General features: G+C 36.7%; 1 protein-coding gene across 1 annotated transcript in view; it reads left to right on the top strand.

Moving 5' to 3' along the window:
• Window positions 1-15,462, top strand: part of LOC105053370 (cycloartenol Synthase) — a 96,578-nt gene that overhangs the window by 40,382 nt on the left and 40,734 nt on the right. The window contains 3 exon segments of the mRNA XM_073244978.1: window positions 6,689-6,855; window positions 7,843-8,031; window positions 15,282-15,395. Of these exon segments, the coding sequence (XP_073101079.1) occupies window positions 6,689-6,855; window positions 7,843-8,031; window positions 15,282-15,395 (470 nt within the window).

The raw sequence follows: 15,462 nt of genomic DNA, 5'->3' as shown, positions 1-15,462 counted from the left end.
TTCTCTTCTTTCGTTCCGAAGACCCAAGAATAAAAAAATAAAATGCATAAAGTAAATCTATCGGGTCATTTGTCTTCAAAATCTCAACCTCAGTGGTAGGATGCAACTCCTAAACAATGGTCCTTGTATTCAATTTAGTTTCTTGAGCATTACCTAGAACGTCAACCCTGATTTCTATCTCCAAACTTGTGTATGAGAAGCACAGTGGAGGAAGCTATAGGAGAGCTAAAATATATAGTCATACATTCTACCAAATGTTTATACTTTGAACTTTCTGCAGGCAAAAGGCATGATTCATTCATTAGTTTAAAACCCACTATATCAGCTTTTGAATTTGCTATGTGGCCTCTATACTCACAAGCTCTCATGATAGGTCAAGCTTAACATGCTTAGCCTTTTAGCCTGCATTTGTTTTTTCTTTTTTCTTTTTTTTTTTTTTTTATTTTTATAGGTCAACATCAACGGGCTAGAAAGAACTAAATAATAATAATAATAATAAAATCAAACCAACCTTGACTGCTATGGAAAAGATATGTTATATATATAAAACACCTCGTAAACACTTATAAGATGCCTCTCCAAAATAAAGCCTATAACAAACAATATTCTGGTAAAGTCGGACGAACTCAAGCAACCCAACAAACCACTCCAATAATAAACTTTATTCCTTACATGGCCCAATAAGCCAATGCTATAAATGGGTTATTGGGCATGTGTTAGATGACCTCCTCGTCAATAGGGTCAAAGCTTGAGATGGAACATCCTATCACAATTTATTAAATCATGGATAGATCTTTGGTCATCAGAGGTCTTGTTATAATTCATTAGGAAGGCATATCTTGTACGATTTTCTACACCCAAGTAACTTCAGTCGGGGAGAATTTGTGATAGTCTTCTTGTAGAATTTGTGTGAAGTCTCCATAGAGTATTCAAGAAGGAATAAGTGGACAATAAATGTTAGTATATTTGGATATAGACTGATTCTTAGGGTAATGAACCTTAGGAAGTCGCCAAAGTTTGTTCGTCTAAATAATCTTCTATTTTAGTCTATTTTCACCTAGAGCAAAAAAAGATTAGTTTTCAACTTAAAACAAGGGGAATGGGAATATATGAAAGATTTCTACATAAGTTAAGGAAGAGGGACGTGCTAAGTTGTAGCCGTAAGGGGTATGGAAGTTTTTCGCCATTTTTTGCATCACTTTCATGAAAAGATTCCACGTTCATTCTCTTGATAAAGAATGAATAAAAGTCTTAACTCAAACTAATTAGGACCTCTATAAAGAGGACAGCTGCACCAACCAACCGAGATGAGTCTAATTGGCATTAAGGCCACTAGTTTACTAGAGTTTGCAACTTATTTGACTAATAAGGAGTAGATCTTTGAGAAGAATTTTTGGGTTGCTCTAATTTAGGTACTTAAGTTTAGATTCTTTGCGAAAGAAGAAACTATATATGTAATTAATATGTAATCTATACCAAATTATTGACAAGAACTTATTACTTCAAGTATATGATCGTATTGGAATATGGAGATCCATCATTTAGGTCATCATTCCAAGTAAGTATCTATTGGAGAATGTGAGAAAAGCAAGCTTGAGATAAAACTAGAGGGATCCCTAAATAAGAACTCTTCATGAAAGATGGATCCAAATGGTTGCAAGAAGGCTGGATGCTAATGGTTATGGTCACGACAATGAACTTTTCCATGTGAATTTTTTTATTACCATATTGTGCTAATTGGTTTTAAAGTGTCAAATAGTTTTTAAGTTGCCTCTTTTGGATTTAAAATATAGCCATTATTGTCTCATTTATGCAATCTTTTCCAAAGCATGAATTTTCTTGATTAATTTTCTTTTTGTTACACCATAGACTGGAATGGTAAGGGGCATTGAAATATTTTCTTTTATATATTAGTCTTGCAGATTTTGAACCATATTATTACTATTCATGATCTTGATTAATGGAGCATAGGTGGCCCTTTTGGCGAAGGCATATTGAAATATCTCTAATATTTTTCCTTTTCATAGCTACACAAAAATTATTTGATTACCTTATTATGATTACTGGATTTTATCCAAAAATAACCATACAATCTTACCTTCTAGACTTGACAAGGACTTTTGCTAGAACATAATCTTTTCTTGTAGGCAAAGAGGACAATGGGAACTTTATAATTTTGGAAGAAAGAGGGTGCCCTCACTTTGTTTTTGCATCATTCTTTTGGTTACCTTGCCATTTTGATATAGTTTCTTTATGCCATCTCTGTCACTACCTTGATTTTGAGATAGGCTCTTGATGAGTGCAAGATATATTGTTGTTATGAGTCACTATAAAATAATTTTGTTGTAGGAAGTGGGTCACATGGAGGTTTGGTCACTACCTTGGTGATAGACATGCCTTAAGACACCTAGGAAATCCTCAAAAGAACCATCATAGCATATTCCTATAAAAGTATACATAAATACAAGCAAAACAATATTGAATTTGAGGAATATTCCATTTTAGTCCCATCTATCATTCTTTCATTTGAAAGTACCCTAACAACTCCCTTAAATGCACAGCTGACTTCTACATTATTATTAAAAGTCAAATAATCAAATAATTATATTTTTTTTTTTGAAATTCTATATTTCTCTTTAAAAGTTACTTGTAATGTAATCCCAAATTTTATATTTATTTTTCTTCAAAAAATATACATTCATGCAATACCTCTCAAGTTAGATTAGCTCACTCTTTCAAATATAATGAAATACCTCTCAAGTTGTTTTACCAAGCATATAGACTTAACCAAGCTGTCTTTCCATGTTTGGTCCCCAACCCCCTCCTTTGAACAAATTCTAATCGCAACTCCTTATACTGCATGATTAAAAAGATGAGATACAACTTAACATCAAAACTTGAAATCTAATTTCAAATCACATATAAATTTGGAAGAATGTTATCTTCCGAGATATTTATGAAGAAACACAAGTAGTTTCATGCATGTATTTTTAAAATTTTTAATGAAAACAAACTAGATTGAACAATTTAATCTATTATGCATGCATTAGATCAAATCTAATAAACTACCTTCTAAGGATCATATGATATAAACAATATGCATAATCTGATATCAAATAAGCATTGATCACATCAACACACAATAGATCATATCAAAGGTGTAGATCATATCCACAAGAAGTCTGAGATCTAATATCATCACCTGAGCGTGGGTCGAAGATCACCGCAATTGATTTTTGTAGATTTATAATTCTTCTAGTCGCATAGCAACCGCACAGATCGTCTGGTCTCTACAAGTATCTGCATGAAGTTTTTGATCTAATCGATCTTTCGAAAGTGCTAGCTCGTGCAGAGACTCTCTTGATGGCTGATCTATAAAGGAAGAAAGGTTGGTGGAAGAAGATAAGGGAGAACATTTTCTCTCTTGATTTTTTTTCTCACCTAAAATCCTAACACCAAGAATGAAAGAAGCCCACGCCTAAGATCTAAATCCTCATGCCCAAAAGAGCCTCGCATCCACACACCTTCTCACGGTGACTCTCAAATAATTTTTTATCGATTTCTCATCCATTTTGTCGCATAAAATGAAGGCCTTCTTAAGGTTGGTGTTAAGTTGTGGATAGGATAAGAGAAGGATTAGCTCAGGGTTGGTTTGAGCTCAAATTCAAACTCTTTTTGAATTTAAACTTAAATCAATTAATCCTTATCCATGGGAGGCGACAATAAAGGTTAAGGCATGGAGATTTCTCATGTACAAATCAGATTTGTGTGATAAGAAACATGGCATGGAGTTTAGAGGTGGCGCAAGGGAGGGTTTAAATTCAGATTTAATCCATTTGGTCCAATTCAATCCCCAACCAAATTTGATTTGGTTGGACCTAAATAGATAATTGAACCTAATCTAATTAGGTATCAAATCAACTCGATTAAATTTTAATCCAATCAAAAATTAATTGAGTCTAAGTCCTGATCAAATCAGAAATCGATCTTCCTCAGTGATCAGATCATCTTATAATCTAATCAGATCAAATTTAATTGAATCTAATTTAATTAAACTTGATCCTAAACTTATTATTCAATTAAATTGAGCCAATCAGTAATCTAATTATTAATTAATCTTTTTATAGTTCACTAACTGTTAGTAAATTATTCTATCGTAATCTTTGTATAAGGTTAATCATCAATCATATTGACGATTATATCCTTAAATGATTCTGAATCATTCATCAGCCACCTGATCAGATAGAAACTTCTATTGTGTGTGACTCCATAGGTTCGAATCTAAATCGATAGTACAGAAATTAATTTCTACACTAATCAAAGTGACCATCTAGCAATAATATTCGACATTCGAATAGGCCGAAAAGCTGCAAAACAGTATTCAAGAATTTTTGATATATAGTTATTGTATAATTTATCCTTTTGACCCTCAATGTCCAAGATAACTTCAGAGTTAAACTGTCAACTCTTAATAAGTACATCTGAATTGTGTTTCAATCTTATAAATTCTGTGATTCCTCACAAAGATTACTCTGATCAAGATTTTATAAATTAAAATACATCGAAGTATTATCTTCAACAACTTGGAGCGGTCAATTCCATCTTGATTCGTATACAGACTTCACAAGTATTTGACTGTATCAAAAAATCTTCTATCACTATATTAGAAATATAGGTGGTCCGACATCAAAGCATAATGAGTTGCTTGCAAGTTATCAAGATGATCTCAGGTCGGAGGGCTACTTATATTCATATCCTTTGCAAGTGACTCTTGATAGCAGAGCGCTCCATAGAATGGTCACGCTCAGTAAAATATACTCCTCCATTTTACCAGCATGCCATACCAGTGTCTCCATACTCCTTGATTACGAAGACAAGCAACTCATATGGTATACAATGATCTATACTTGATAAACGTTATCATCCTATTAATAATGTATCATTTGATTGGAATAAGATTTAAAAACTATATAATAAATTCTCCTTTATTGATTGAAAATAGTACTAAGGACTTCATCATAACATAGAAGTTCAATAAGGAAGATGCAAAATTTATGATGAATATATCAAATAATTTTTATTAATTTATAATTCATATACAATTATAATATGCACAATTGTCTACAAATAGATAATTAGCTTTAGGACGTATTTCCCAACAATTTAAGACTAACCCCCCAATGTCTAAGGAGAATAAAAAGATTGTCCCTATTCAAATGTGGTTAGTTGTAATTCATAATGTGAAATAATATCAATAATGTAAAAATGAAATTTCAAGGGAAAGAGCTTGTTGTTTTGATAATTAATCTTTAATTCTTAATTCTTCTTCACTCTTGATGTCAAATTTCCTTATCATTTTTTTGTAAAAGATAACCTCATGTCTTGACGATAATATTTCTCTTTAGTCATTGGTTTTATGACAATGGTAGTCTAAATGGTAATAAATGATATCTTTCTTGGGAAATAATAAAATTTGAAGGTATGACTCATGTAAGTGTGTTGATATTTGGAAAAGGGTGCAACTCGTAAAAAATTCATTCATTATTGGTGTACATCTTCTATGTTTATTTTTTTCTATCCTTTTGCTCATTTACAAATATGGCCAAATATTATCTTCATTCTAATTTGAGATTTTAGCCTTTATCTTATCCCTATCCATTTTTTCTTCTTCAACAAACACATCTATATTGGTCAACCAGTGTAGTAGAGTCACACTATATTGTCAAAAATCACATTAATGGTATCGAACAACTTGAAAATATAGATAGATTAAAATATCATAATAAAGTCATTAGGTGCCACTTAGATGTATGATGCAAAAGAGTGTATATATGTGCATACGTTTACTCAAGAGAAGGCAATGAATATGGATTGCATTTGAAGGTTTATTATGTCTAACCTCCATGCATTGCTTTGAAATGGCTGCTTTTTTACTAGGATAGTGAGTTTGAAAGGGCCCCTTGAGGAGAGGCTCTTTTCTATTGATTATGTATTTTTTTTATTTTCAGTTCCTTTGGAGTTCATATTTTAAATCTTTTATCTTCTATCATTCCTTTAGATTTTACAAGTGACTTGACCATTGTGTTGAGAAGTATAAGCACGTTCTATCCATTACTATTTTACTTTCTGATGGAGTTTTATCACTTGAAAAGACATGCAAATTTGTGAACATATTTTATACTCCTTACTTATGTGTTTATTTTTTTTATCAATAATTTTTTTTTCTTCTTGAAGAAAATTATAAACACATCTGATTAAACATCTACATTATCTTTTCTTTTTCTTTATTATTTCTGCTTTTCTTTGCCCGTGCAGAGAGTTGTAATTATTATATTATTATTGTGGTACAGGTGTTCTCTTCTTAAGTAGTATGATCAATTAACATATAAAGAAACTTGCACATTAATCATCTTAGAATATCAATGCACCTTCCTAATAGTTGTACTATTGTTTAAGAAAATGCAAGGACATAAGAACCATACTAAAAGATATTCCTTTTAGATTTGTTTCCAACAAATACAAATTGTATGATAGTGATATATGGGTCAATACATGGATTGTAGCATTCACCTTGAAACTAAGATTTATGCAGAATTTGACAAGTTAAATTGGCAAATGCAACTTAGTTTACTTACACTATTTATTTATTTAATCTATAGTTGCCAAAATTGTTTCTCATATATTACAGGACGAATGTGGTCTGCTTGTCGAACAGCATATATGGCCATGTCATATATATATGGAAAGCGATTTGTGGGTCCAATTACACCAACAATTTTATCATTGAGGAAGGAGCTTTACACTACTCCCTATGATCTTATAGATTGGAATCAAGCTCGTAATCAATATGCTAAAGTTAGTATATAGCTTCCCATCCTTATGCTTTCATTTTTTTGGAAATTTGGTTATGCGTGGATTCCTCCAAACTTGTCATTGATAAAATTAACATTTCAATAAATAACTTAACTAACATTTCCATATTAATGGCTGCGACATAATTTTTTTTTACTAATAGTTTTCAAATTATATAGATATTTAACTCATGTGTATAGGTGAAACCAACGAATTGAAATATTAATCATGTTTTTTAATTGAACACTATTAGTATAAAAAGTTACAGCTAAAGATATATTTCTACAAAAAAAAAGAATATTTCAAATAACTCCATAAAAGTTGCCTTTCGACAAGAAAAGATGAAATTGTTTTGCTGGGTTTAGAATATGCTGCATAGCCATTCATAATGATCATCTTCATTATATTATATTAACTTCAATTCAACTAGTTGGCAAACCAATTAGTTATAGGACATCAGGCTACATCATAATCATTACCATTTGAGTTCAATAGACTAGACAAGCATGCGGTGGTTGGCTAGTCCAAACTTGGTAAGTCCCTTTTGAGTCTGAAATTAATTTAGTTGTGAAAGATTGAGTAGGCTAGGTTGTGTATTGCAAATGTATAATTTTGTGTTATCTGAAAATCTCATAATTATGGAAAGGAAATTTTAGAAAAAACCCTTGATGTTTTGACTCCAAAACCAACGCCTTGCAGTTTCTTGAATAGTAAATCAGCCCTTTTGCGTGATCAACTTCTTTTCGACTGCCCTTATATTAATCATAATATGAGAAGATAAGTATTCCAAGATGTTCATATTTCTATAGTTTGAATAAATAAGCCATAATAAATGAATAATTTAGATTCATGCAACAAAAAGATATCCTCTATAATTGTATGCATTATAACAGAATTCTAATATGACACATTAATTTTTGGTTGGTATATCATTAAATATAAACTAAACTATTATGGAGATATAAAGCTTTCTTTACTATTTCAATGCAGGAAGATTCATACAACCGTACTCCATTGGTGCAAAATATCGTTTGCTCGTTTCTTCACAAGGTTGTTGAACCAATATTCATGAGTTGGCCTGGTAAGAAGTTGAGAGAAAAGGCTCTCAACACTCTCTTGCAACATATTCATTATGAAGATGAAAATACTCAGTATGTTTGCTACGCAGCTGTAAACAAGGTAAGTAGAAAAATGGCATTATTTCTTTTCTTATCAATGCAGAAGTTATTTGCTATATTTTGCCATTGAAGGCAAAGTAAAGGGGCACTTGATGTCTATCATGACTAGGACAAAATAATGAATATTTTAGTGCAAGGGTTTTTTCTAGAAATTCACTTAGATTTGTGGAAGTTTTGATTAGATTTCTATAGGCCACACCAAAACTTTTCATAGAGATGAGCAATATCTCACTTTGCTAATAACCAATATTTTTGCAATTTTAAATAACTAGATGACAACTTATGATTTATGCAATAGTTTGTGGCCCCGACTTTTGGCCATTCATGAAGGATTTATATATATATATATATAGAATGAAAAGGAGAAACGGGAGTCCACCAAATTTATGATGAAGAGAAAAGGCATCAGGACATAGAAGGAAACTCTAAAGAGTGAGAGAAACAAAGTAAGCTATATGACTACTGTCGACGCAAGGCTTCGGGAAGGTGTTGATGTGGTTAGAGTTAGATGTCAGTCAAGATCGATGACATTGGAGAGTACCTACAAAGAAAATCCACACTCACCAGAGGTATTCCGACGGAGAACTCTCGGATATCTAAATTAGCCGGAGCTTTGAGAACAATGGAGAAAAAAGATAGCAAGAGTGGAGATAGAGCTCCTGAGTGTTTTTGGGCATTCTTACTTACCCTACTTACTTTGGGGGTCTCCTTCGTATCTCTTTTTATCTAAAGATTGAGCCCGTAGGCTACTAGCCAGAGTTTGTGTTTATCAGATCGAGCTCTATAGGCCGTTGGGCCACATTCTAGCCATCGTTATGGAAGAAATCTCGTCTATTTTTTCATCTTGAGATTGTTAGTCATAGGTGTCAAGTACAGACTCAGCCTGTGTAGTGAGCTGAATGGATGGTGTATGGGTCCACAACTAGTGTGACCTCACCACATCATTTTGGGCGTGCTCTTATGGAGAACTGATCTTGGTCGGCATATCTTTTCCACAACTCATGCCCCCTACTTCCGCATTCAAAGTGGCTTTTAGACTTTGAGCGAGGGAGTAACTATCTTGGTAGCAGGACCGCCAACCCAATTCCATCCCGAAGCTGTTGCTGTGTCTTCATTACTGCTTTTTGATAAAATTTCTAGAGATTAATGAGGCATCCTTTCGCAACTCCCATTGTCTTTATTAGGGATAGAGCTCGAGGAGTTGTGAAATGGCATTCTTGAGAGAGAAGAGATCTGGAGACTGCTCCTGGACTCATCTAGGACCTGCCACGTGGCAACTGGGTATAAGTTCTGAAGCATGCTTCTCAAGTTGTCCCATGTGGTTCGATTAGATAAGGGTATGATGAAGGGTCGTGTAGTCTACCACTTCAGGGCTGGCCACAATTTGGCAATTCGATGATCGGATCCGCACTATCGAGACCTATATAAATGGATAACCCCTGTTAGAGTTTCTTGCATCTGACTATCAGTTGCTCTTTTATCGCTGTAGTCATTAAAGAAAGATTCTCTTTTCTTTATTTGGTAGTCATGAAGCCATCACCGCCAGCCATTAAGTTGGTTGTCAAGAAGAACTGAGCTCTTCCTACGGAGAGTCCTCATCCAAGAGGACAACGAGCACCTGGCCAGAACTCTTAATCTCTGACTCATGGCAATCCTCTGCAGGGACTAGGTCCGTCGCGGCTAGGAGGCTGCATGTTGCTGCATTGGGGTCACTCCAGGCTCCTCCTTCATCGGGCTAGGCCCCACCTCTCTTTGAAGGATCAACGAGGCTTGGAGTGGACCCTCATCTGCCCGGGAGCAACTGAGGTTTCATCGAGGCTACAATGGAGGTTTCCACCAAGGCCAGACTTCAGTGCATTGAGGAGTATAAAGCCTCGATAGACTTTAAAGATGAGCTCGTCGAGGCATCTTTGATAGGATTCATCTAAGGTTTCAAGGACTGCAAGGAATGCATGAAGAAGATGGTCTCGAAGCTAGACCTAAGGTGCCTTCGCCCTAGCAACAATGATAAGGAGGTCGGGAGAATTTTCTTCAGACGAAGACTAGGTCTTCATCTTTTTGTATTTGCCTTTGGTGCCTTTACCTCGATGAAGTTCTGTAACAAAATTTTTGATTAATGAAAATATATTTTAACATGTTTACCTTCCATTTGAAGTTTTCGCTTATCTGTGATATTGGTGTGGTCAGCTTTTTGCCTTAATCAAGGGCTTAAATGGCTCGGATGGATCAACTAAACTAGCTCCACACTCGAGCTAAAGTCTCGCTTGACATTGTCTAAAGCTTTCGCTTCATCTGTATGTGATGAGTAACTTTTGAAAGTCATGGGTCTGTATATGTTGGATGTTGATTAGTGCTGCATCGCTTTTGCGGACTAAAGAAGATGATCTAACTTGATATTGCATGGTGGGGAGCTATACAGTTGGAGATCTGGTGGGGCTCGCATTTAATGCTGGTATCTACTTTTCAAAAAGTATAACTTCTAAGGTCTTTATGGTGGCGATATTTGTTGCAAAGCTAGTGGGGTATTCGAATTCACCTGGACCTACCCCATCTATAAATAGGAGCTCTGTTGGCTGGGGACGGTATTACCTTGGTTATCTTCCTCAATATTGTGGTGGAGTTGCCTTATCCAATGCTGGAGTGTCGCTGATATTTTTCTCTAGCTTGGGAGACCTTCCCCTCCCTTCAATCAGATGCTAGATGCTTTGGGGGAATGCTTCAATGGGTGTCCCATCTTGGTATGAAAAATATTGAAAAATCTCGCTGCCCTAGTTAAGGGATTATGGAGGTGACCATTTGGACTTTTTGATGCCTTGTCTTGCATCATCAGGTCTTCGACCTTTCTAGAGGGCTGGTTTCTTCGCTCGCATAAATCTATTTTCTGGCATTCCTTAGAGATGCATCGTGAAAGTGAGTAAGATTCTGAAAGGGAAGTGCACATGCTATCACTGACGTTCTTTTAAGGCGGTTGGTGAGTGTCGCCAAATGGAGAGTCCTACGCTCTTCATCAAATATCGCTTCATATTAAAGCATGGCTCTTGCTCCGAGGGCGTCGGTCAGGCCCTCTTGATCTCTTCTTCTTTCTTTGTTCTAACGAGCTCCACTCGATTGTAATGAGTTCCTCTAGAATATGTATTAATCTTTTGAATGAAATATTTTTTTCACTGAGACTCTTTTTGGTGTGTCATCCAATGCTTCTCTTTATTCTTTTAGGATGAGTCAACTCCTCTCTCGTAGTTATTGCTGACTTTTATTGGCAATGTAAGATCTCCAAAGGGCTACTTCTTATTGGCTTCAGTGGGTCATATGGTTGTGTAGCCTATATGGCTGCAATGGACCATCCGTGATTATAGTGGGCAATGTTGATGCTATAATGGACCGTCTGGGCTACAATGGGCCATGTGGCTACAATAGATCAACCCTGACTACAATGAGCCATATTGACAGCTATATTGAGCCATCTCAACTGCAGTAGGTCATATGGCTACAGTGAGCCATGTCAATGACTACAGTGGACCATCTCGACTACAATGGGTTGGTACCTATAGTGGACCATCAGTGACTACAGTAGGCCATGTTAACAGCTACAGTGGATCATCTCAATTATAGTGGATTGTGGGGCAATAGTGGATCATCTATGCAACAATAGGCCACATTGATGGTTACAATGGGCTGTCTCAACTATAGTGGGCCATCTGTAGCTATAATGGGCCATGTTGATTGCTACAGTAGGCCATCTTGATTATAGTGAGCCATCTCGACTGTAGTGAGCGTGTGGCTATAATGGACCATCCGTGACTAAAGTAGGCCACGTTGACAGCTATAGTAGATCGTCTCGATTATAGTGAGTCATGTAGCTATAGTGGGCCACATTGATCTTCTCAATGATCGAGCCTCCATATCATGGGAAGCCTCAAAAAGTCTTTCTCTCTCTTTTGGGTGCCAAGCCTCGAGAGGCTTGAGGCTTCATCTATGTGTGAAGATCAGTAGAGGATCCGATTATCCGATTGGACTGTCATGCACCACATGAGCCTTTCGAGGCTACTTTCGAGGACATCAATGCTAGGGTCATGCATCGATCAATATGACCTCCGCTCTAGCCTCTCCTTTTTTAGATCGATGGATAATTTTATCCTTGAGACAACATTGTAAACCAGAATGTCATATAGGTTTTCATTGTAAATGGAAAGTATATTTACATTAGGGCTGGTTGTCGTCGACAATACGATGATGGGCCAATGACTTTCCTTAATAGTTAGGAAGAAAAGTGATGCCCCCCAGGGTGCCATTTCTTTTATCTCCCTAATTCTATCTCCTGCCCCCGCACCTCTAGTTAGGGTGGAGATGGCATTGATGACACTGACCGTTGGTTGGTTGTTGTTGTTCTCCTCATCGGGGGCTCAATTGTGTCGCTCCTGCACATACTTGTCGAGATAGCCTCTGTGGATCAAGATTTCAATCTTATCTTTGAGTTGGTGGCACTCCTCGGTGTTGTGGTCATGATCACGGTGGAAGCGACAAGACCTCCTGCTCCTATCTGAAGAAATTTTCATCAATTTGGATCATCGCAAATATCCTTGACTATCGATCTCCATCATAATCTGGGATTGGAGGGTAGACAGAGAAGTATAACTGTTGAATCATCGGGGAGGACTCCTTAGGTGATAGTTCTTTTAGATCGAAAAGACTCTCTCGATCTGAGACATCTGAGGATCTTTCTGACCTCTCTTCTTATTGAAGATCTTCTTTTCTTTTGCCTACCTATGTAGCTCCTGGGCTTCCTCCTCTTGGTATATTTTCGAGCTCAGGCCAGCAGGTCTACATAGTCCCTCGAAAACTTCTTGTCAAGAGAGAAGATGAGGTGCTCATTCCGTAAATCTCGCTTAAGTGCTGACATTATCATCTATTGGTTAAGGTCCCACACCTTAAGTAGAACAATGTTAAAGTGCATGATGTAGTTGCGCAGTAACTCACCCTCTTCTTGCTAGAGAGAGAAGAGGCTATTTGAGTTTGTTAGTTGGGGTCGACAGTTGCTAAAGTAAGTAATAAACAGCCTATCAAGTTGCTCAAATAAATAAATGGATCCTGACTGGAGTCTAGAGTATCATGCCCATCCTGACTTTTTGAGGGTGGCAGAGAAGCCAAGACACAGGAGGGCGTTTGAAGTGTCTTGGAGCATCATGAGGGTTCTATAACCCTGTAGATGATCAAGAGGATCCATGGAACGATCATACAACTCCAGCTAAGGTACTTTGAATCAACTCAAGATTATTTCCTCTAAGATGGTCTGGGTGAATGGTGGTCAAGAGTTGAAATCAAGGCCATCGCTACTCTGATGAGGCCCACTTTGGACTTCATTGAGGCAATGCTTGATGTCTTGTACTCTCTTCTTGAGCTTGTCCTCCCATCGAGACCTTTCGATCTTAGAAAAGTAGGTCGGGGTTGAACCACCAATGGAGGAAGAGCTTTTCTGATACGCCTCTTCCCTCAAGCTCCAATAGAAAGATAAACAAATTGGAGCGATAGTGGATTGGTGAGAGAGTGTCACCGGAGGATGGGTCTCAGACTCCGGGAGCAAGACAGCTGGCTGAGATGGGAGGAGACCGCTTAAGGATCTGGTTCCACATGCTGCCGTCGTTGCTCCATCACTTATTGGAGCCATTGTATAGCATCGATCAGGACCTGGATATGCTGAGCCAGGGTTTCAAATGGTGGTAGATCTATCATGGCCGGAGGTTGCACTACAACGGATCCACGAGCAGCACTGCTTCGGCTGTGATGGGTGGATTGCTAGTGGAAGGTCATAGAGTTTTGTGCTCTCATCTATACCATATTTTTTTTCTCTCAAAGAGACTTAGATCCTTCCTCTAGCACTAATCTATTATTGCAAGACTTTGAAAAAATGCTAATGTGGCTGAAGCTAGATATCGATCGAGATCTACGATGTCGAAGAGTACCTATAAAGAAAATCCACATTCACTAGGAATGTTCTGGTTGGAGATCCTCCGATGCCTAAGTTAGCTAGAGCTTTTTGAAATAATGGAGAGAAAAGATAGTAAGGATGGAGTTAGAGCTCCTGAGTATTTGTGGATGTTCTTACTTGCCTTTTCTTATTTACCTTGGGGATCTCCTTCATACCTTTTTTTATCTGAAAGTTGAGCCTGTAGGCTGCTAGCCGAAGTCTATATTTATCAGGTCTAGCTCTACAGGCCATTGGGCTATGTTCTGGCCATCATTGTGAGAGAAATCTCCCCCACTCTTCCATATCAAGGTTAGTCGTAGGTCGCAAGTGCGGGCTCAGCCTATGCGGTGGGCTAAATGGATAGTGTCTAGGTCCATAGCTAGTATAACCTTGCTACATTGTCTTGGGCATGCTCTTGTGGAGAACTGGTCTCAATTGGTGAGTCTTTCCCGCAACAACTACAACGCAAGATTCAAAGTTATTTACCAAAAAGAATCCAAATTTTTCACAAACTTTGGCAATACTTTCTAGTGGCAAGTAACATCCGATCACTAAATGATCCAATAACCATCTGAAGTACTGCAGCCACATTTGAAGGTTTGTTAAGAAAGAAAAAAATATGACTCTCTTCGTACAAGTGCATCTATAGACTACCAGCATCAAAAAATCTGACACACGTGAAACCCTTGTGGAATTCTCTTCTTTCTGTAATCTATCATAGAGATAGAAGTTTTGATGCTAAGAATAGTAGTATCCTTGTTTAACACTTGATGTGCTAGTTTAGGAGTCCTCTTCCTCCTCTTCTTCATAGATGTTTGATCGGATAGTGTTATTACTTTGTATCTTGGAATGCAGATTCATGTTAATTCTTCTCTCCTCTTGATAGTGAATTTCACTGTCATCTTTAGTCCAATAGTCCTTGAAGCTCAATATATGTGTAGTTAGATGAGAATTATGTATGCATTCTTGAAAATAATCAAATCAATGCCATATATTAGTAAAGGAGGATCTCCTAGGTGGATGTTTTGGTCCATAATATCGCATTGCACATATAATTCTCACTCACAATTTATATTAGATGTAACATGCCATTTTAGCAACACCTCTCAACTTTTACCGCCACGTTTTTGTAAGAATATCAATTTCTTTCCACCTATAATAAATTGTAGTATGCACACCTATATCATTTAAGAGAAACAAAAAATGACCTTATATGGTTTTATTTGTGCTCTCATACCATCATGAAGCTGATAATGCTAAGCTGTGGACTGCATTTTTCAAACTTACAGGCACTAAATATGGTGGTGTGCTGGTTGGAAGGATCAAATTCAGAGGCATATAAGATGCACCTTGCAAGAGCTGATGACTATATATGGATTGCTGAAGATGGCATGAAAATAAAGGTTTAGAACAACTTTTAAATTGAACTTGACTTCATATACCTCTATTAATAGACACAAGTGATAGGTA

The sequence above is a fragment of the Elaeis guineensis genome, chromosome 10 (assembly GCF_000442705.2).
Source record: "Elaeis guineensis isolate ETL-2024a chromosome 10, EG11, whole genome shotgun sequence".
NCBI lineage: Eukaryota > Viridiplantae > Streptophyta > Magnoliopsida > Arecales > Arecaceae > Elaeis > Elaeis guineensis.
The sequence above is the reverse complement of the archived record's forward strand: the minus strand, read 5'-3'. Positions and strand labels throughout refer to the sequence as shown.